Source organism: Trachurus japonicus, chromosome 12 (assembly GCF_045865225.1).
Source record: "Trachurus japonicus isolate A0001 chromosome 12, Traja_1.0".
Classification (NCBI taxonomy): domain Eukaryota; kingdom Metazoa; phylum Chordata; class Actinopteri; order Carangiformes; family Carangidae; genus Trachurus; species Trachurus japonicus.
The window spans coordinates 5,669,512-5,692,858 of record NC_140918.1 but is presented as its reverse complement, the minus strand read 5'-3'; the positions used below and the strand labels follow the sequence as shown (position 1 = coordinate 5,692,858).

At 41.9% G+C, this 23,347-nt stretch overlaps 3 protein-coding genes across 9 annotated transcripts in view; 1 reads left to right on the top strand and 2 right to left on the bottom strand.

Annotated features, from left to right (window-relative positions):
• apc (APC regulator of WNT signaling pathway) overlaps positions 1 to 11,395 on the bottom strand; it is a 34,035-nt gene extending 22,640 nt beyond the window's left edge. For 5 of the 6 annotated variants that reach the window (XR_015037239.1, XR_015037240.1, XR_015037241.1 and 2 more), the window contains exons 1-2: positions 11,154 to 11,395; positions 1,120 to 1,275 (exon numbers count right to left, since the gene is read on the bottom strand). Coding sequence is in view for 3 of the 6 variants with exons in the window: in XM_085792729.1 (XP_085648855.1) it covers positions 1,120 to 1,254 (135 nt within the window). In the remaining 3 variants the exon portion in view is untranslated. Of the gene's footprint in view, positions 1 to 1,119; positions 1,276 to 7,018; positions 7,115 to 11,153 lie in introns of those variants that run through there. The other variant, XM_085792730.1, reaches the window with a different exon arrangement.
• A 1,552-nt stretch (positions 11,396 to 12,947) lies between these two features.
• fktn (fukutin) lies at positions 12,948 to 19,016 on the top strand. Of its 2 annotated transcripts, none has more exons than XM_085792726.1 (10): positions 12,948 to 13,216; positions 13,983 to 14,039; positions 14,665 to 14,862; positions 14,997 to 15,143; positions 16,723 to 16,853; positions 16,984 to 17,116; positions 17,824 to 17,953; positions 18,047 to 18,180; positions 18,504 to 18,628; positions 18,754 to 19,016. In XM_085792726.1, exons 1-10 carry the CDS (start codon positions 13,115 to 13,117, stop codon positions 18,965 to 18,967), a joined length of 1,371 nt encoding a protein of 456 aa, XP_085648852.1. In that variant the 5' UTR covers positions 12,948 to 13,114; the 3' UTR covers positions 18,968 to 19,016. The 2 variants fall into 2 exon arrangements, with proteins under 2 accessions (XP_085648852.1, XP_085648851.1); XM_085792725.1 differs by having other exon boundaries at positions 14,662 to 14,862.
• Positions 19,017 to 19,880: 864 nt separating this feature from the next.
• Positions 19,881 to 22,420, bottom strand: ufc1 (ubiquitin-fold modifier conjugating enzyme 1). The gene is made up of 2 exons (XM_085792727.1): positions 22,007 to 22,420; positions 19,881 to 20,378 (listed from the first exon to the last, which is right to left on the bottom strand). The coding sequence occupies exons 1-2, from the start codon at positions 22,292 to 22,294 to the stop codon at positions 20,151 to 20,153; spliced, it is 516 nt and encodes a 171-aa protein (XP_085648853.1). The 5' UTR covers positions 22,295 to 22,420; the 3' UTR covers positions 19,881 to 20,150.
• Between the last annotated feature and the right edge of the window lie 927 nt (positions 22,421 to 23,347).

Sequence of the window (23,347 nt, the reverse complement as noted above, 5' to 3'; positions counted from 1 at the left end):
GGACCAAAAAACATGTTTACCACGACTGGGACGATTGGGAGTATTTAAGGAGCACAGAGCGATGAGGTGAAAATCTAGATAGAATAATTATAAGGCTACGAAAACCAAACAAATTTTATTTTATAGTGATTATACACTTATACAAATATATTCATGGGTAGTATATTCAGATTTAGCCAATAAACCTTGACAATTATTACACACTGGACCTTTAATAATCGGACCATGTGAAGCTGGTTGCAGGCGGACTAACTGTCAGCATGGTCGTATCCCAGCTGCCTAAATCACCAACTGTGTCATGAGTTCATCTGCCTGGTAAGAAAGAGCTGCACATTTTGGCAGTCTAAGAACACGTTCATGAATCTGACGTAGAGTTTTCTTAAGAAAACTAGATATGAAGATATTGGTGAACGAGGCCCAGTGGTGGTAAATGACTGAAACACCTTTTTACTACTGTAACGAATATGGGAATGCAAAAATAAAGAGGTAAATCAGCCTCATCCTTTTATCAAAGTTAATGAATTTGCACTAGGAATATACACCGACTTTTTTTTTAGCTTAAAAAATCCTTATATGGGCAGAGATCGCAACTCCCCCCTCAATGTCTAACCCAAAATTACGCCCTTGACTGCAGTACTGTGGTGTGTACAGTACTACAGTAGTGTAGTATTGCAGTAGTGTGTTGTGTACAGTACTATCCACCTTTTTCCGAACGTCATCTATGGTCAAAACCGGAAGCCGGTTTTGCATTTCCGGTGGAATTTTACACGTACGTTTCCATGGTTTTCAGTCGTTGTTGTCATAGTTGCGGTAAACGCGTGGATCTATTAACGCTGGCTTTTTAACACGGATGTCCGTTTGTGTGATATCCATTGTTAAAAGCTGCTGTGATGATCCATGCGTTTTACAGATTTTCATTGAAAAAAAAAAAAAAATCCATGCATTTACCGCGACTACCGAAACCATGGAAACGTAAACATAAAATTCCACCGGAAGAGCAGCTTACGTTTTTGACGTTCGGAAAAAGGTGGACAGTAGTGTAGTATTGCAGCAGTGTGTTGTGTACAGTTCTGCAGCAGTGTAGTACTGCAGTAGTGTGTAGTAGCGTGCCGGCCTCACCTTCATGTTGGACGCCTCCGTCTCCAGCTTGGTCAGGTGGTTGGAGTTGTCCTGCAGCTCCTGCCTCAGGTTGGAGTTCTCCATCTTCAGCACCTCCACCTGCCTCAGCAGCTGGTCGTAGGACGCTGCCGCCATGTTGAAGCACCCACAGCTGACCTGGGAACGTAAACAACAACAACACACGCTGTACTGCCGACCTGTAAACAACACAACAACATCATACCCTGTACTGCTGTAAACAACAACAACACACGCTGTACTGCTGACCTGTAAACAACAACACACGCTGTACTGCTGTAAACAACAACAACACACGCTGTACTAGGGTTGTGCCGATTGGCGATCCAATCGTCTATCGGCGATTGGAAGGACGATCGGCGATGTTTTGTTTTCTTGCCGATTTTACACACACACATACTCGCTACTTTTTTATTGATCTAATGCGCAATCTGTTTGTTTTGTTTTAATGAAGCCGCTTGGCTTGCTGCTTCCAACTATACTCTGTCAAATGACAGTGTTTCACCAATCAAATGCAGCCACTGGCGACGTCCAATCAGACGGAGCCAGGTAGTCATATGACCGCACACAACATCTCTGTGGTAAACAGGGTGGCCACTCCGCCTCAAATTTGAGGAAACACGTTTAGCTGGTGTTGTGGCTGTGACTAGGCTTCTTTTTACAGTCTATGCTAGGCTGCCGACGCCAGCCCTGTATGTCACAGCCCGACGACGTGTTCACTGATATGCCACAAATAAATTACGTCCGCCATGAATAGATTTTTCGGCTTTCGGCAACGCAATATCGTTCCGTTCATTGATCATAGCGCTCTTTCTCCGTTATTAGCCCTCACACACACACACACACACACAGAGAGAAGCGCGCATGCATGACAGCAGGGCACGGTAAAAGCGATACTCATACGCCGCCGCCGCCGCCAACCCCCCCCCCCCCCCCCGGACCCCGGCGATAGATAGTTCTATCGGCGATCTCCAGGGAGGGCGATTGGGACGATCTGAGAATGTCAAAATCGCCCAACACTACGCTGTACTGCTGTAAACAACAACAACACACGCTGTACTGCTGTAAACAACAACAACACACGCTGTACTGCTGTAAACAACAACAACACACGCTGTACTGCTGTAAACAACAACAACACACGCTGTACTGCTGTAAACAACAACAACAACAACACACGCTGTCCAGCTGCCAGACTGAGCGGCAGCAGGAGATCGTGATCAGATGTTTGGACTTTTGACCTCAGACTGACGACAGGACGACGCGTAGTACTACTAAATACTTCACCGGTGCTACAGTATAAATACTTCACCAGTACTAGAGTATAACTACTTCATCATAACTACTTCATCAGTACTACAGTATAAAGTCTTCACCAGTACCACAGTATAACTACTTCACCAGTACCACAGTTTAAATACTTCACCAGTACCACAGTATAAATACTTCACCAGTACTAGGCTACAGTATAAATATTTCATAAGTACTAGGCTACAGTATAACTACTTCATCAGTGCCACAGTATAAATACTTCACCAGTACTACAGTATAAATACTTCATCAGTGCTTGGCTACAGTATAGATGCTTCACCAGTACTACAGTATTACTACTTCATCAGTACTACAGTATTACTACTTCATCAGTACTGCAGTACTTCATGTACTGTAGCAGACGACCACAGTGACGTTGATTTCACCGATCATGTGACTCCTCCTCCAGAAGCAACAACACCACCGACACTTAAAGGCCCCATGGCATGAAAAACGTGATTGTGGTTATGTTTTGGTGCTTGGGGTCTCTGGGCCACGTATATAGACCACTGCCCCATGCATCCAACTGGTCATAAACGGAGAAACACACACCGCCCATTTGTAGGAACTGTCTCTTTAAGACGAGCGGATAGCACTTCCTCCTTTCTGTGATGTCACACACAAGGTAACTCCGCCCACTGCGACCAGTTTTTTTTTTTTTTTTTTCAATTTTTATGAATGCAGCTTAGGCTTCGGTTACTTGCCTGTGATTGGCCCGACCACACGCCACTCAGCCAATCAGAGGAGAGGTTCTCATTCTCTCTTCTGATTGGCCAAATGACCTGTGCCTGCTAGAGCTCCAGAAAGAGGCAACAGAAAGGGGCCGTAAAAACGATATTAAGCAGATCACAGGTACTCAAAACCAGTGCAGGGTTTCCCGCAGCGCTTTCCTGTTAAGGCGGCCGCCTTAACAACAAAGAGCTGCCGCCTAAACTAACATCTTAAAAAAAAAAAAAATGTAGCGATATTCGCCGCCGCCGCCCCCCGTCGGACGTTGGCCGCATCCTCTCACACACATACACACCACAGAGAAGCGCGCACGCATAACAGCAGCGCGTGTTGAAAGCGAAACTTTAATACGGCACGGCGCGTCCCTCCCCGTCGATCGATCCGCCCCCCCCCCCGTCAACAGATCTCCGCGCTACCCCCCCCCGTCGACAGGTCAGACACCACCTTAACTAACAAATTTTCTGGGGGAAACACTGCAGTGATACATCTTGTTAGGGATATCAGCAGGTAAATAAACCCAGAGAAAAGTGCACAGCATGAGGCCTTTAAAGTCCCACTCCCGCGACCCTTTTTGGTCATTTTAAAACCAGCTCATTAGCAATGCACCTCTGGAGGGTGGGCGGAGACTGCGCTGCCCAGCCACCTCCTCGCACCCCACCCCCCGCTTGCTGACAGCTGGACATTGTACAATTACTGATTCAGAGCGTTTAGCGTAAAACTCCACACTGGGATTCGATCCCAGACTGGAGCATAGTCCTTGCTCACAGTGCAAGCTGCTCTACCAGGTGAACTATACCTGTTTATACCTGGACAGCTACACCGAGCTGTGAAGCCTTTCACCTCTGAGCCAGATGCAGAGTGGGGCAGGAGCTTGTAGCACTAGTGCCCTCCCCTGGAGCTGTGACACGTCAACCCCAGTCTCTCTGAAACTGCCAGTTTGCGTCTGCCATTGGTTCACAGCAGTTTGAAGGCAGAAAAACTCAGAAATGCAATTTTGCACTTCCTTTTCTGCTGATAAGTGCTCTAACACAAGAAAAATGCCACAGGAACATGTGAAAAGCTCAAAAAACAAGATTTTCACGGGAGTGGGTCTTTAAGGTTCATCACCGGCTGAGCTCCGGCTGAGCTCCGGCTGAGCTCTTCAGCAGACGGATGATGCCATTACCCAATTAATCAATTAGTTGATTGCAAAAATGAACCTGTATTCATCATTTCAGATGTTTTCCTAAACGTGTTTTTCTCACAGGACGGAGAAACTCTGACGTGAAGACGACGTCTTGGTGTTGAACATGTGATCGTTGGGTTGACAATCAGCTGATGAATCAATATGAAACTGCCATTAGCTGTGTCTTTAACAGTGCAACTCACCGTTAACACTGTTGACACCCAGTCAGCAGCTGCAGGACCAATGAAGACTACATTTCCCATGATGCAACAAGACAGGACCAGGTTAAAAACCCTGAACACCTGAACCACGATGACATCACTGTGACATCAGAGGTGGTTTATAATCAATGATCTATAATCAAACCGATGCCAGTTACAGTTACATTCACCGATCAAACAACTGAAACACCGACCGATCCATCCATCAACCGATCAATCAACCAATCAACCAACCAATCAACCAATCAATCAACCAATCAACCAACCAATCAACCAATCAACCAACCAATCAACCAATCAATCAATCAATCGATCGATCAGAAAGGGAAAACAAACTTCTACAGTAGAATCAGCACACACTACTGCAGTACTACTGTATACTACTACAGTACTGTTATACACTACTACAGTACTACTATACACTACTATAATGTTGTTACTACATGAAAACTGTACACTACTACTACAGTATTACTGTGCACTACTACAGTACACTACTGCAGTACTGCTATACACTGCTACAATATTATACACTACTGCAGTACTACTGTACACTACTCTAATGTTGTTATACACTATTGCAGTACTGCTTTACACTACTACAATACTATTATACGCTACTACTATACTCTACTACAGTACTACTGTACATTACTGCAGTACTGCTGTACACTACTGTACTGCACTACTGCATGTCTACTACTACATACTGCTGTAAGATTACTAATACATTAGTGCATTACTACTACTTACTACTGCAGTACTCCTACATGCGTACTGCACTACTACTATACTCTACTGCAGTACTACTGTACATTACTGCAGTAATATTGTACACTATTGTACTGCACTACTGCATGTCTGCTGAAAGATTACTATACACTAGTGCATTACTACTATTTACTACTGCATTACTCCTACATGCTACTGTACTTCTACTATACTCTACTGCAGTACTACTAACTGTACATTACTGCAGTACTACTGTACACTACTGGATTGCACTACCATACACTACTGCATGTCTACTACATACTGCTGTAAGATTACTATCCACCTTTTTCCGAACGTCAAAAACGTAGCCTGTTTTGCCGGTTTTGGAATGTTATGTTTACGTTTCCATGGTTTCAGTAGCCGCGGTAAATGCATGGATTTTTTTTTTTTTTTTCCCCCAATGAAACTCTGTAAAACGCATGGATCATCACAGCAGCTTTTAACAGTGGATATCACACAAATTGACATCCGTGTTGAAAGCCAGCGTTAATAGATCCATGCGTTTACCGCAACTATGACAACGCCTGAAAACCATGGAAACGTAAACGTAAAATTCCACCAAACTGGCAACCGGAAGCCAGTTTTGACCATAGATGACGTTCGGAAACTTGTGGATACACTAGTGCAAACATTACTACTATTTACTACTGCATTACTCCTACATGCGTACTGCACTACTACTATACTGTACTGCAGTACTACTGTACATTACTGCAGTAATATTGTACACTACTGTACTGCACTACTGCATGTCTACTACATACTGCTGTAAGATTACTATATACTAGTGCAAACATTACTACTATTTACTACTGCATTACTCCTCCATGCGTACTGCACTACTACTATACTGTACTGCAGTACTACTGTACATTACTGCAGTAATATTGTACACTACTGTAATGCACTACTGCATGTCTACTACATACTGCTGTAAGATTACTAGACACTAGTGCAATACTACTACTATTTACTACTGCATTACTCCTCCATGCTACTGCAGTACTACTATACTGTACTGCAGTACTACTGTACATTACTGCAGTAATATTGTACACTATTGTACTGCACTACTGCATGTCTGCTGAAAGATTACTATACACTAGTCAGTGCATTACTACTATTTACTACTGCATTACTCCTCCATGCTACTGCAGTACTCCCCTACACCACTGCAGTACTACTCTACTGCAGTACTACTCCAGTACTTCTCCAGTTCGATCAATGAACCTGATCAGTTCAGTTCAGTTCAGTTCAGACCGTGACACCAACAACAATAAAGACCCTTCACTCATCCGCCGCCCCGCCGCCCCCCTCCCCCCTCCGTGTCCTCCATCCTCCATCACTGATCGGCCATTTTCTCTCCATTTTCTCTCATCCCTCCTTCTTCATCCCTCTCTCTCGCCATCCTCCCCCTCTCGCTCCCTTTTTTTTAATCCCACCATCACAGAAAACAGAATAAATTAAAAGCAAAGAAAAACGAGCAGAGAACAGACAATGAAGACCCCCCCTCCCCTCCCTTCCCCCTCTCCTCTCCTCCCCTCCCTTCCTCCTCATCCTCTATCACCATAATCCACTCATCACTAAATAAAAAGCAGATGAAACTAAATGAATGAATGAATGAATGAATGAAGGAAGGATGGAAAGATGCTGGATAAAGAAAGAGAAAATGGCAGCTCACCCCATCGCTGTCGCCTCCATCTCCCTCCCTCTCTCTCTCTCTCTCTCTCTGTCTGACAGAGAGCAGTCAGCTGGGCGAGCAAGCAGCCAATCGGGAGCCAGAGACGGGCAGATGGGGGGGGGGGGGGGGGCAAGGAGGGAGGGGCAGCCCCCACCTCTTATTCCCAGAATGCTTTGCAAAAAAAAAAAAGCTACTGCAGGCAGGCAGACTGACCGGGTTACTGACACACACACACACACACACACACACACACACACACACACACACACGGGGGAGAAGAGCAGCGTCTCCTCAGCTGACAGTGATGATGATCGGGGGGCGAGTGAAGGAGTGAGAGGAGTGAGAGAGTGAAGGAGTGAGCGACCGACCTCACTTAGCAACGGTGCAGAGACTGTTGCATTGTGGGTCTTTCTACCAGCGAGATGCTGATGAATACTAAATGTGTGTGTGTACAAAGACACGCTTGTGTAACGCGGCGGTGAAAGTGAGTGACCGCGGAAAGTTAATCATCATCCACACGATCAATAACCGATCAATCCTCTAAAAACATGACACACAAAAAAACTGTGTCACCTGTCTCCGAGCCTGTCGGCCAATCAGAGCCCACGATGATGACAGGACTGATACACAGCAGGATAATTTAAAGCAGAAGTAAGCGATATATTTGTGTTAATATAAGTCTTAAATAGTGATATCTTCCGACAGCAATCACTTACATAGAGTGTTTGGACTGAAACACGGGTCTGTCAGTCACTCTGCTCTGCTCTGAGCCGAGGAGAAAACATTTATCGTATCCTACAGTTTTTATCCAATGAGGAGAGAGAACGGCATGCAGGGCTGTGTGTGCAGCCAAGGGACGCTGTGAATGTGGTGACGTAGGGACGAGGACTGTTATGGAGAGCCTAAGCGGAAGCAGGAAGTAACGGTCACCATGGGACCTCAACTCTGAAAAACTCGCCATTCAAATGAACGGGACTGAAAATTTTATTTCGTGATCCGATTGAATTGTGCCATGAGAAAAAAATATGTCCTCTACCTGTTTAAAACATCACGTTTCATCCCGAGAAACCAGCAGTTTGTTGTAAAGCTATTGTAGAATAAAATTCCGAAGAATCTGTAACCAGAAAGACTACAAGTCGCGTAGGTGACGTCACACACCAAATGCTGCCCTTTCCCGTGTCAGTTGGTGACGTATATTTTGTGGGACACAGATCTGTAGTCCGTAGAGCGGTCTTTACACAAAATACATTCTTCTGTTGCCGTTTTACGATGAACGGCTGATTTCTCTTCATGAAACGTGATGTTTTAAACAGGTAGAGGTCATATCTTTTTCTCATGGCGCAATTCAATCGGATCACGAAATAAAATTTTCCGTCCCGTTCATTTGAATGGCGAGTTTTTCAGAGTTGAGGTCCCATGGCGCCGTTACTTCCTGCTTCCGCTTAGGCTCTCTATGGTGCGTTCAAGGCAGCCCGTAACTCGTGTTTTTCCGACCTGTGAAGTCGTAGGACCAGTTCGATCTGGTACGAGTTCACGGGTCGGAAGTTATGAGTGGCCGTTATAGTGACTTTCACCGGTAAAACAGGTCGGAAAAACACGAGTTGTGGGTTGCCTGGAACGCTACAAAGTCGTAAGTTGTGACTTGAAGCTGTAACTTACGGTTTCAAAAGCCGGCCTGGAACGCAGCATTAGCCAAAACGACCGGATCGCTTACTTCTGCTTTAATGTTATTTATTGATCTCACAGGAGTTGTAGTTAGTAAAGTACAAACAGCCAATATTACAGTAGTCTGTGTACTCAGCCTACACACACAGTTTGTTTTCAGCTCAGCGGGATCTGAGATGATGTCATCACTGATCAGCTGAGGTCGTCACCTGGACAACAGGTATCCGTTACTATTAAGACTGATCAATAATTATAATCTGACCACCAACGTGTTTATCATTGATTTGATTCAGTTTTCATTTGTAAAATGTACCTGCCTTCCCAATTATACCTCATAAGTAGTACTATCACCACTAGATACAGTAGTACTATCACTGAGTGAAGTAGTACTATCACTAGATACAGTAATACTATCACTAGATACAGTAATACTATCACCGAGTGAAGTATATCACTAGATACAGTAGAACTATCACTGATTACAGTAGTACTATCACTGTTTACAGTAGTACTATCACTGTTCACAGTAGTACAATCACTGGATACAGTAGTACTATCTGAGGTAAGTAGTACTATCACTGGATTAGTACTATCACTAGATACAGTAGTACTATCACTGTTGACAGTAGTACTAGCACCGAGTGAAGTAGTACTATCACTGGATACAGTAGTACTATCTGAGGTGAGTAGTACTATCACTGGATTAGTACTATCACTAGATACAGTAGTACTAACACTGGATACAGTAGTACTATCACTAGATACAGTAATACTATCAGTAGATACAGTAGTACTATCACTGGATTAGTACTATCACTAGACACAGTAGTACTATCACTGACTGCAGTAGTACCATCAGTAAATGTAGTAGTACTTTAAACTACTGGATTAATACCATCACTGGATGTAGTAGTACTAAAACTAGATAGTAGTACCATCACCTGACGGATACAGTAATACTATAGCACTACAGTAATCAATGGATTAGTAGTATCACTAGATACAGTAGTTCTATCACTGATTACAGTAGTACTACTATCACTATCTGCAGTACTATCACTGATTGCTGTAGAACTATCACTAACTGCAGTAATACTATCACAGACTACAGTACTACCACCACTGGATTAGTAAAATCACTGACAACAGTAGTAAAATCACTGACAACAGTAGTAAAATCACTGACAGCAGAAGTAGTAAAATCACTGACTATAGTGGTAAAATCACTGACTATAGTAGTGCTACCACTGACTACAGTACTTTCACCGATTACAGAAGTAAAATCACTGACTGCAGTAGTAAAATCACTGACTGCAGTAGTAAAATCACTGACAACAGTAGTAAAATCACTGACAACAGTAGTAAAATCACTGACAGCAGAAGTAGTAAAATCACTGACTACAGTAGTAAAATCACTGACTATAGTGGTAAAATCACTGACTATAGTAGTGCTACCACTGACTACAGTACTTTCACCGATTACAGAAGTAAAATCACTGATATAGTGGTAAAATCACTGACTACAGTAGTAAAATCACTGACTGCAGTAGTAAAATCACTGACTATAGTAGTGCTACCACTGACTACAATACTTTCATTGATTACAATAGCAAAATCACTGATTGCAGTAGTAAAGTCACTGATTACAATATTGTAATCAGTGACTTTACTACTGCAATCAGTGATTTTACAATAACTGACTACAATACTTTCACTGATTACAATAGTAAAATCACTGATTGCAGTAGTGCTACCACTGCCTACAGTAATGCTATCACTTACTGCAGTAGCACAATCACTGATTACAGTAGTAAAATCACTGATTACAATAGTAAAATCACTGACTACAATACTTTCACTGATTACAATAGTAAAATCACTGATTGCAGTAGTGCTACCACTGCCTACAGTAATGCTATCACTGCAGTAGTACAATCACTGATTACAGTAGTAAAATCACTGACTACAGTAGTGCTACCACTGACTACAGTACTTTCACTGATTACATATCAGTGATTGCAGTAGTACTTTCACTAACTGCAGTACTATCACTGACTGCAGTTAAACTACAGTAGTACCATCACTGAATGTAGCAGTACTATGACTGATTACAGTAGTACCATCACTGAATGTAGCAGTACTATGACTGATTACAGTAGTACTATACTATCACTGCAGTACTCCACAGTAACCGTGGGCAGCTGTTAGCTAGGCTAGGCTAACCGTTAGCTTCACTATCCGGCGCCTTGTCTCGTTTTTTTCCGATTAGATCCAACAGAGCAGCCGCGGTGCTTCACACTAACACACCCGCTTTTCTGCTTCTTCCCCTCGGTGTCACAGAACCGGTGGTAACTTCCCCGGTTCGGTCCAAATAACCCGTCCTCCAACCAACCAACCAACCAACCACCGACATCCAACCAAAACAAACGGGTTAGCACGGAGCTAAGCTAACGGCTAACGGCTAACTCACCTTCCCCGCTGGAGGAAACGACCAAACTCCGCTTCAGACGGCGGCAGCTTCACGGAAACATCCCCGGGGGAAAACACACACCGCCGGGTAAAGGAGCCGTTACAGGTGTCCGGGGCCTCCCATTAGTCCCGATCAGAGTGGGGAAAAATAAAGTTGAACAAAGTTTTAGCACGGTCTTTTTGTTGTGAACAAACTGCTGCTGCCCTCCGCCATCTTGTTTGTGTGTGTGTGTGTGTGTGTGTGTGTGCGTGTGCGTGTGCGTGTGTGTGTGTGTGTGTGTGTGTGTGTGTGTGTGTGTGTAACGTAAAGTACCGTTACTTGGAGGACACAGTAGTTAAAGTATTCAAGTACTCTGATTTTCCCTGGGTACATTTTTTTTTTTTTGTAAACACATAGTCCCGTCTTTTGTCTTCTGATTAATAACTCCATTTTTTATTTATTATTTCACTGCTCCGTTTTATGTTGAATTAAAATGCCTGATATAATGTTTTTTTTTTCGCACCGGAGGAGTATTAGGGCCACCCAAAATAAAAAAATAAAAGAGGCAGGCAAAAAAAAAAAATCCGGCCCAAAGACAGAAAAAAAAAAGGTTTTGTTTTCTGCACTTTTATATTGCACTTAATTTTCCCCTATTGGATATTATTATAATTATCCTCTGTGAGTGTTTGTCAATTTCTCAATTAAAAAAAAAAAAAAGGATTTTTTTCCTGGGTGATGGAGCAGAGTCTTAAATACCACGTCCTTATGTGATCTGGTCAAATGGCTGAGTTTATATTTTAAAGTCTGTGTGTGTTAAAGCACCACTGGCCTCCCAGTTATTCTCTGCTGCCTCTCTTTGAATTCAGTTTTATTCCATCAAGGTGAAACTAGTTAAACACGATTAACAATTAAATATTCAAAAGCTTGAATATCCAAACCAATGAGATTTTTTTCTAAACCTGCAGCTCTTGAAAAAGAAAATCAGAGCTGGCATTAGTAGTTCTGAACATTTCATTTCATTTAAGGATATTAAATTAGTTTTTTTTTCTCAACAAGATGAAGTGAGTAAGATGTTAAATTAAAATAGAAACATGTCAGTTTGTGGTAATATTTATTAACAATATGTCAACTGCCAATAGCAAGTAAAGCATGTTTCTTTATTAATTCAATGCTTAGTATGGTAATATTTTACTTTCTACTATAATACAACCATTAGTGAAAGGAAGGTGACACTAAAAAAATGCAAAATAATTCAGAATACGTCAATCAGAGCCGTTTTATTGTTTCTATTTGACTTCTTATTTGACATTTCTGTCTTTATCAGCAGCGTATCTTTATCTTCACATGGTACTGCTTGTTATTGACGTCTTAATTCATTGTGGCTTCTCACTTTTTGTTCTTTTATGTCTCATTGTGACTACATGTATGAGTATGTGTGTGTGTTATGTTTATTTATTATCATACTATTGTCACTATTTTATAACCTATTATAACTAATATGGAAATGGGTGGAATTTAATAAATAATTTTAATATTTCGTTGCTGTTTTATTTTGCGTTGTTGTCCTGTATTTACTGTTTTTGTCTGTTTTTATTTTTGTTCTTCTTTTATTCTGTGTTCAAATAAACTTTCATTCATTCATTTTATTTAGTCATTTCATTCATTAATTCATTCATTCAATCTGCTTGTTTTGCTGTTGTAATGATTGGCTCTTCATCTCTTGTTTTTTTTTTACAGTCTATGGTAAAAACAGATAAATCACAACAGCCAGATGTTTTCAGGCTTTTACTCTGAAGGTCCCAACCGGAAGCGGCCGTCCTCTTCCTCCGGTTGTCTTTTAAAGATGGCGGCGCCTCTAGATGCCGCAGACCGTTATTCTGTGGTGTTTTCCACGTTATTCTGAGGTTTAAGTCGCAGCGAGTCGCGAGCGCAGAGCTCCGGTGCTGATGTCATGACGTCAGGCCACCGTGCAGCGTGACCGGATGCCTCGCGTGAACCGGACGGCGGTTTTATCGCTGCTGATCGTCTGCAGCTCCGTGTTCCTGTTGTTCCAGCTATATTACTACCGGAAGTACGTCAGCAAGGTAAGAAGAACACACGTGACGTCGATAAACAATAATATGAAATCTCTAATCAACAAAATGGACCAAGAATATGGAATTTATTACCTGTACATTTTTCTGATTTATCTTTATAACAATTTAGGAGAGCACTAAAGTCTCTCCTCCTAACCAGCCAATACTTTCCACATGGTCTGCCTATCTAAACTGGGATTATTTTATATTTCTTATCATATGTTTATCAAGCTTTTTGTATTGCATTGTACAATGTTAAATCATGTTAAACCATGTTTGTATTTATTATGTATGAACGACTTTTGTACCTCACAAATGTGTCTATGCTCATTACTGTAGTCGGAGAATGCCACCCTACAAGCCCCTGGAGGGTTTTTTGGCATTCCCCTTCACATTGTTTTGGATTTTATATGTTATATCTTTTTTAACTTTGATATGTGAAAATAAATAAACAAACAAACAAACAAAATATTAACATAAATAAAGATTTAAATAACACTTCCATGTTTTGGAAATACTGGTCTGAACAACTGTACCGTTTGTAGCTTGTGTGTGGACAGACTGTGTGCTGTCTTGTTTGTCTATGTTTCTTTGTTTATCTGTCTATTTGTCTGTCTGCCTGTCAATTATTGGACTTGGAGTCTGTAAAATAAAGCTATATATATATATAGGTCTATATATTGCAAAATTATATAAATGTTGACATATAAATAATGAATAATAGAGTAAATCGTATTCGTAAGACTCTGATATATCGATGATGCTCTTTGTACAGTCTGGACCTCACATCCTGAGCCAAACGGGTCACCTGTCCGCCAGCGACATCCAATGGGTAAGTCAGCAGCACTCATGTATGGCGAGCGGATTTAACATTTAACAAAGCTAAGTTTGACTATCCGGAATAACGATTGTAGATAGCCTATCTACAACGCCTTTCTGACTAGTCGTAATTGCATTTTTGAATAGTTGGATTTTTCATTCAAGATATCTGTAATTCAGTTTTGGCTAGTCAAAAAAAAAACATTTCAGATATCCACAACTACATTCTTCCTAGGACATGACGTCACTTTTGCCATTCATGTGTATGGGCTTTGTCATTACAGATATCAACATTTCAGTTGCAGATATTCACTATGTGAATTACGGATATCTGTAACTGAATTATGACTATTCCCAATTCCAGTTTGAGATGTCCACAACGTCATTTCAACTATAGTCAAAACTTAATTTAAGATATCTGAAAAGGGACATGTAGATATCTTTAATTGAGGTGAATTAAAGATATCTTGAACTTGAATTATGACTAGTCAGAATCAAATTATAGATATCTCACAATGGAATTACTGCTAGTCGTAACTCAGTTGCAGATATCCGTAATTCACATAGTAGATATAAAATGTCTTGCCATAACAGTCTCCATGGTAACTAACCACCCTGTTTCTTTTCCTCCGCAGCAGACGGTGAAGAAGTTCCTGGCGTTAGCGCAGCGTTTCCGCCTGCCGGTCTTCCTTGCTGACGTAGCAGCGCTCACGTTGCTCTCCCAGGATGCACTGCGGCAGCGCGACCGGCAGGTGCGTGAGCCGCACTGCAGCTTCCTGTGTACCGGCCGTCCAATCACATCGTTCGCACTGCAGGCCAACCTGTGGAAGTACGACGTGAGTAGCGCCGGGAAACGACAGAACCAGAGAGACAATAACACCCTTCTTATTATTATTATTAGTTTTAAATCATGAAACTCTATGAAACGTAACTCATCACCAGGTTAAATGTTTGTTTCTCCCTGTGTCAGCCTGGCTTCCTATTGGCTGCCGAGCAGAAAGGCTTCGAGCTGCTGGAGCTGCGAGGAGAAGACCCGCGATTGGCCAGTCTGGACACCCTATCAGGAGAGGACATCCCCCTCCACTTCCTGTTCCGCCTCCATGGTTACACCATCCAGGTGAGTGGGGCAGAATTCAGGAATTCAAAATAGAAATCCACTACTATATTCAAACATTACATGTAATGAAAAACAGAAAAGCTATAAAATCATTAGACATTTATAAATCATTAAAAACATCTGTATGATCATTATTTGTAACGATAATCCCTTTTTTTTCATTTTAATTGTGTAAATAGATATATTTAGTTCGATTTTTGTTTATAATGTTCTTTCTTTGGTGTGTACATAAAATAAAAATAAATTAATTCATAAATATTAGGGCTGGGACTCTATTAAAAAAATTAATCGAATTAATTAGAGGCTTTGTAATTAATTAATCGCAATTAATCGCATTTTAATCGCATATAAATATTTGACCTGAGAACAGTGAGAAGCATTTTTTTTTTCACATGGATTTTAGTATACCATTGAATGACTGAATACATAAGCTTAAGCATTCAAGGTGGTACTTAACCAAGACCAACAGACTAGGGATGCAAATTATCGATTAATTCATTAAACGATATTTGATACATACAGATTAAATGGTCTTTCCTTCCAATACACTATGATGATTACTGTAGTATTTAACTAGGCTACTTAAATCACAGTAGCATAAACTGATGTGTTGAACTCAGCCTGATGTAAACATTAATAAAACTCAGTAACCAATCACACAGGCAGCTCCATGTTGTCCCTGTGTGATGTTCAGGGACAGGTCAGGACAGTCTGAAGACAGAGCTCTGAGGGTGAAGTCCTATCATAATGAGATGAGCTGCACCTGTGACAGTGACAGGTCATAGATATAGCGCTGCAGCTGAGCAATTAGCGCTATATAGCGCATTTAGCGTGCGCCCGTGTCTGTGTATCTATGTGCAGGCAGAGATCAGAGATGGTGTTTTAAATAACCATGCTAGCGTTTCACCATCTCTCATCTCTGCCAGTCAGCCTCTCAAACTGTCGCCTCTCTCGCGTGCGGGCGCACCGCATGTAGACACACGTGAGAAAAAAAAAAAAAAAATTTTTTAAATAAGTGCGATTAAAATGCGTTAATTTTTTAATGCGTTAATTTTTGTGTAATTAATTAATCGTAATTAACGCGTTAAAGTCCCGGCCCTAATAAATGTATATATCTAAGAAGACTAGATGACTCACCCAGCGCTGCTGCCCAATGACACGGCGTCGCCACCTTGCGTCAGTCCACCCGCTCCCTCGGAGCTTTAATCCTCTGGTTCATGTTCTACTAAAATAACCAAAACTTGCTCAGTTTTTGACCGATTTTTAAACGGTTTGTTTTGTTATGAACGTCAGAAATGCAGTTATGATACTAATTATTTTAATCATGTACTTTTGTATGGAGGTAACACTATAGTAACATAACATTACGCGGATATGATTATACAGACTAAATTTCACTGACTTATGAGTATTTTTTTGGTGCAGATGACTGGATCACACATCTACTGCAGCTAGAGCCAGAGCAAGTGGACTGATGCAATATGGCCGCCATCTGCGCGTAATCCGATCCGCCGGCTTGAGTGGGGCGACTCGGTGACACGACAACATAGCAACAGAATGTGTTTGTGTTTTGTCCCAGGTGGTGTTCCTGTACGAGCGCAGCGGGAACTACCTGTGGCACGGTACGCTGCGCCTCAAAGCTAACGTTGACCGAAGCTTCGCTCCGTTCAAACTGCTCGACTACGGGCACCATGCTGGGGCGTACGACAGGTACAACAACATGCAGAAAGAGAGAGAGAGAGGATCAATAACTCTATCACTTATCAGTTGTCATCACTCCTTTAACTATCAATTATGTGTGAATATGGTGGTGGTGGCTTTGTGTGGTCGCCCCCTGCAGGCCGGAGCTGGTCCTGACCGTCCTGGACGGCCTCGACATCCAAGTGCCGCGCAACATCTCCCGCTTCCTGTCCGAGCAGCGACACGCCCGCTTTCTGGAATGCCGATACCGTGATGCCCGCAACTTCCTGCAGGTCTGATAGAGGGCAGCGCTTTTATTGTGAAAGAGGGGTGGGGACAGGAAACTGGGTGTAATCATGAAAAAGATAAGAAGAGCAAGTCACATAACAAGCCCCAAAGCAGGAGATCGCCAGTTCAACTCCATTGTTATGCATATTTGTCAGATAATTGTAGTATTAGACAAAGATAACCCCAAGTAAATATAAAATGCTGTTATTAAATGATGATTTAATTTATTATGGGGAAAAAAAACTATCCAAACCAGCCTGGCCATGTGTGGAAAAAGTAATTGCCCCCCTTGTTAAATCATGGACTAACTGTGATAAGTTGCAAATACTTTTTCACAGCACTGTGGATCATTTACTGCCCCTCTGTCTATCTACACTGCTGCTGTCAACAAAGATAAGAAAAGATCCAAAAATCCTGATCCTAAAACAAAGTGAGAAAATGTTTTTACCAGAACGATTGTTGAATGTATTTTACAAAAGTGAAGAAAAAGCTTTTGGTTTTTTTATGACAAAATGTGCAGACAAAATGTGGTTTAAAATGAAATAAGTTGGTTGTTGACTCACCCTTTAAGTCACATGATGAAGTTTTTCTCAAACTTGTTTATTTAAATTCATAAATCTCATCTTAAATTAATGAATTATAATCAGCTCCAAGTCAATAATCAATAAAAATATGTTCTCTCTCTCTCTCTCTCCCCTGAATGTGAATGCAGCTCTACCCTGACGACTCGTCTCAGAGCGCCGTGGATTTCCGCAGGAAAGTGAAATCGTTGCTTCATTTAGCCGCTCGGACGCTCGCTCGCCTCGGCATTCCCTTCTGGCTCAGCAGCGGCACCTGTCTAGGTAAGATCATAACTAACGTACTAACATGTTGACATGTTGACGTGGCCGTGTAGTTAATTAATTAAAGGACGTCTGCTCTGTCGCCCCCTGCAGGCTGGTTCAGGCAGTGCAGCGTCATCTCGTACAGTCGCGACGTTGACATCGGGATTTTCATCGTGGACTTCAGGACGGACATCGAGGCGGCGTTCAGAGACGCTGGTCTATCGCTCAAACACAAATTCGGAAAGGTCAAAACTTTATTGTACTTTTAAAAAAAATTGTATTTCTGTCTTTGTAGTTTAAATTCCAACAATGTTTCATGAAGCAGCAGTGTTTTTATCTTGGAAGGACTTAAAATGAATGTACATTTATATTTATCCAGTATTTATTTTAATCTAAAGATAATTAACATGTAGGTATGGGAAACCAAATGGTTCATAATTCATGTCCTTTCCTTCTAGTGTATCGTAAATGGCTTTCACAAATATTAATGTAGTGTAGTAATGTAGTATTATGCCATATACTACACTACATGCATTTTGAAGAGTTGTCTTTTATTTTGAAAGTGCAGGTGGAGGACAGTCTGGAGCTGTCGTTTCTGAACGAGGACGTCAAACTGGACGTTTTCTTTTTCTATAAAGACAGAGACATCGTCTGGAACGGAGGGACGCAGGCAAAGAGCGGCAGGAAGTTCAAGTAAATTTAAACGTTAAACATCCGTGAGATAAAACCTTGACAACAGGTGATGACACACCTGGATGAATCTCCTCCGTTCTTGTAATAATGAAGTTTTGTGTTTTTCCTTTGTTTTTGTCGTGCAGGTACATCTTCCCGCAGTTCTCGCTCTGCTGGGCGGAGCTTCTGGAGCTGAAGGTTCGCGTGCCGTGTGAAACACTGGACTATGTTATGGCGAATTACGGCGCCTCCTGGAGCGTGCCGGTGAGGAGCTGGGACTGGAAGTCGTCGCCTAGCAACGTGCAGGAGAACGGGGTATGGCCTCTGTCCGAGTGGGCGGAGGTTATTCAAGTTTACTGATATGAGGAGAGAAATGAAATGACGACAATAAAGACTGAAATGTGTAAAACAAGTGGAACTGAAGGTTGTTTTTGTGCGTTGATTATGTCACAACATGATGACCTCATTCACCAATTGTTCATTAACTCGTTCATATTTTGGGATGAACGTGAACTGAACGGACTGTATTTTCGCTTGATTAATGTCTGGCGTTTCTGAACGCTGCTCTCTCATGGTGTAACTTTGTTCAAGAGTGTGTCAGATCTCCATAGAGACTTCCAGGTGAAAACCCAGCTAAAACACACCGTAACCTATGGAGAAACATTTGTCTCTTTATTATTCAATCAAATAGAATAGATTTGCAAACAAAAAAGAGATTTGAGAGCAAAAGAGAATAAGTGGCAATCAAAAAAAGAAATATTGAGAGCGAAACAGAATAGGTTGCAATTGCAAAATATTTTTAAAAAAAATGTTTTGAGGGCATATTTCTTAATGTTTGTAAGTAAAGACATAGACGTGTGATCATTTTGCTTATAAATCAGTCCTCTTTGCTTGCAACACCAGCCACCACAGTGTGGCACTGCTGCATGAGTGGATAAGGAATGAAGATTTGGATTCCAAGATTAAATCTGACACATAATTTCAGTGTTAAAACTGATAAAATAATTCTAAATATATGTAGCCTATTATATATGTAATATATGTATAAAATAAACCTTGCTGTGGCAATAAGTTTGAAAAATAAAAGCTTGCAGCAACGTACTGAAAAATTACTATTAACTAGTTTATTTTTGGAACCGTTTACGTAGTTCAAAATTTTTAATTATGAACTGAACTACCAGTAGTTCATTTTAAAATGTGTGAAGTGAACTTTGAGCTCGTTCATGTAGAAAGTGGTGAACTTTCCCAACACTGAACAACAACAATGATGATGTCAGGTTAAAGACAGACATTTTAATGACTATTATTCATTTTAAATGTGTAAAACAAGTTGAGCTGAAGGTTTATTTTGTGTGTGTTGATGATGATGATGACCTCACCCACTAACAACAATAATAATGTCGGGTTACAGACAGACATGTGCATGAGCATCATTTTAATGACTATTATTCATTTTAACGTCGTATTGTTTCCACTGTTCATTTCCTCATCAGTTTAACTCGGAGTCAAGTTTCAAGTCTTCAACAGCATTGGTCCTGTGACGTCACTCCGCCGCCACCTCGCCCTGTCCCTCCTTGTGGACCACCAGTCCTTTGCTGATCAGGTCCGGGATCTCCACAGCGAGCCACGGTCCGAGTCCCAGCGCCATCAGGTGCGCCAGGCCGAAGCGCGGCGCGTTGCGGGCCCACAGCGGCGCAAAGTGCTCGGTGAGGCAGATCTTCCCCCCGCGGTACATCTTGGCCGTCTTCCCGTCCAGCTCCGGTATCGCCACCTGAAAAAGAATATATATTTTTTAATTAATCAAATTTTAATTATTGCAAAGTTTTACATCCACAAGTGTAAATTTGCCAAAGTAAAACCCATTTTTTGTGTTTTCATGGAAGAACTGGAGGTGTATTTTTCAAGTCAATTTCCTCTGCTAATAACAAGAAAGCTATCAAAACTATAAATCTGTGCTCCCACTTTAAAGGTGCAGAAATGGCCGTTTGTCCTGTTTGTCGTACCGAGTTGTCACGAGTTGCTGCACAAGTTTACCCAAGTGAGGAAAACGAATTTGATTGGTCGTTATCGAGCGGGCGGGATATTCAATGTTTGGGGCAAGACCGAGCTCCGTGTGTGTGTGTTGTCTCAGATGTTTGATTGACGGATGACGGATCCAATATCAGTGGCTGGTGAATCGTGAGCAACGTGACGTATAATCCATGCGCCTGCATTATCCAATGCGAAAAAAAATACCACACTTTCATCCCGGATTTACTCAAACATAGAATTTTGCACAAAGTTTGGCCTACATCGTCTGATAGATGAGTTATTACACTCATGTTAAAGGTATATTGTGTAAGAATTACTCCCGTCTAGCGTTGCGGTTGTATATCGCAAGCAACTCAGTTGTATTCTTCATGCTGCATTCACGTGAAATCGGTTAGATGGCAGACGGACGACAGCGGCTGCAGGTAACGGCGTAGACAAGCCTCTATGTAAACAAGTGGTCCGTCAGCACGAGGCAAAACAATACACGTGACAATATGTTGTCATGGCGATGTCGTATTGTTTACCTGACCCACGTTTTACCGGCTTTCTCTCAACTTCTGTGACTAAAATGACATCTGGTTTGTTGTCGACTGCACGTGAATGCAGCATCAGTGTAACGCTCCATTCCTCCTCACTGCGTTACCGCGGTGACTTTTCACAGACGCCACCTCGACCTGAGCAGACAGCTCCGTCTGGTGTCTCCGCTGAGTTTCCGTGGTTTCCTACCGTCACGCTGCCACTGAATGTAAAAACATGGCGACACCACATGGCAGCAGCACCGAGCTTACCCGCTCCATGTAGATATGAATGATATGAACGGCTAATTCAGAGCTGAAAGGAACACTTCAGTTTGTTGATGGGGGGTTACTGGTTTAAGCAGAAGTAAGTGATCCGGATGTTTTGGCTAACTTCCCGTCAGCAGATGGCGTTAGCAGTCCCCGCCCTCGTCCCTACGTCACCACATTCACGCGCATCCCTTGGCTGCACACACAGAGAGGACCGCCCCTTTATGCCGTTCTCTCTCCTCATTGGATAAAGGTTGTAGGATACAAGGAAAGTTTTCTCCTCGGCTTACAGCAGAGCAGAGTGACTGACAGACCCGTGTTTCAGACCAAACACTCTATGTAAGCGATTGCTGTCTGAGGATATAACTATTTAAGACTTATATATTAACACAAATATTCCGCTTACTTCTGCTTTAATGAAAAACAGACTTTTGAACCAAATAATCGATTTTCCTGAATAGACAACAGGAGAAGTTACACAATGTCCCTTTAATGTGATGCTCATCATATGGTTTTATGCGCTGTTTGTGTATTTTGTAAAGCAATAATAAAGTTGATGGAAAAAACAAAAACAAAAACAAACCTCGGGCGCCGTGTCGGGATACGTCACCGGGACGTCAAACTCCACGCGGAACTCGTAGCGCAGCAGCTCGTGGATGAACCAGCAGGTGCCGGTCCAGCGCGTGCCGTCGGCGTTGGACTCGAGGCGGAACCAGTCGTTGTCGGCCTCCTTGTTCTGCTCCACGGACCGGATCAGAGCCTGGTACTCCTCCTTCAGCCGCTGCGGCCACAGCGCGCGGTCCCGCGGCCCCACGTGCGTCTTGAGCAGCGGGATCTGGGACACGGCCCTGCGCGTGGCCTCGTCCGCCATCTGCAGCCGCGACCGAGATAATAAAATAAAATAAAATCTATCTCCTTCTCCTTAACTGAAGGGAAACCAGGTCCCAGGTTCTGTCGCTGTGGAGCTTCTGGTCTCAGGACTGACGTGGACTTCCGGTCTGTTTCGCGTCATAGAGCACTTCCTGTGCAGGATTTTCAGAATAAAACTTTCCGAGCGATCTTGTATGGCAACTCAGCAGGGTCATAATTAACCTGCTTCATATCAGATGCTAGCCTCGCATCACCAGGCTCTTCAGACAAGCGAAGAGCCTGGTGTCTGTTACCTCCCAATTAGTCTGCATTCTGGTTCCTGTCTGTAGCGGATACCGAAATCACCAAATTCAGTATTCACCAACATAAAACTTATAAAATAAACATTAACTTGTAATACAATAAAAGCAAAATGTTAACTTAATGCATCGGGGACTTTCTTGTAAATTATATTCCTTAAATTAAAGAGTTTTATCGCATTTTATTAGCTCGGTGCTTTTATTTTGACGGAAAGGTCTGTCTCTCTCCGCCCTGGATCCGTTTATTGAATAAATAGATATGTACAAACACTCATACTACATAGGTAGGCTACTTGATATAAATATATGGGTATTATAAATATATGGGTTAGTGTATTATATATTATTATTATTATACCGGTAGTATTATATAGATAGTAGTTATAGTGGAGCCAATTAATTATTTGTGGAGGGTATTATTATATTATTATATTATGGAAACCTGGTTGGAGCTGTCTTGTCTTGTTATTTTGTTGTTGTGTTGGTCATGTAGTGAATGTATGTCATGTTGTTAAGGTATACTGTATATTGTTTTGTATTTGTCTATGTGGTCTATATTGTTTGTATTTATTGTTTGTGTTGTTTTATGTCTGTGTCTATATTGTTTAGTGTGAATGTGTATTCTTTTATTGTCTCCATGTATATGTTTTGGACCCCAGGAAGAATAGCGGATGCTATGCAGATGCTAATGGGGATCTCAATAAACATAAACATAAACTCATGGCATAAGTTTATTTAACAGCTCAATAAAGTAA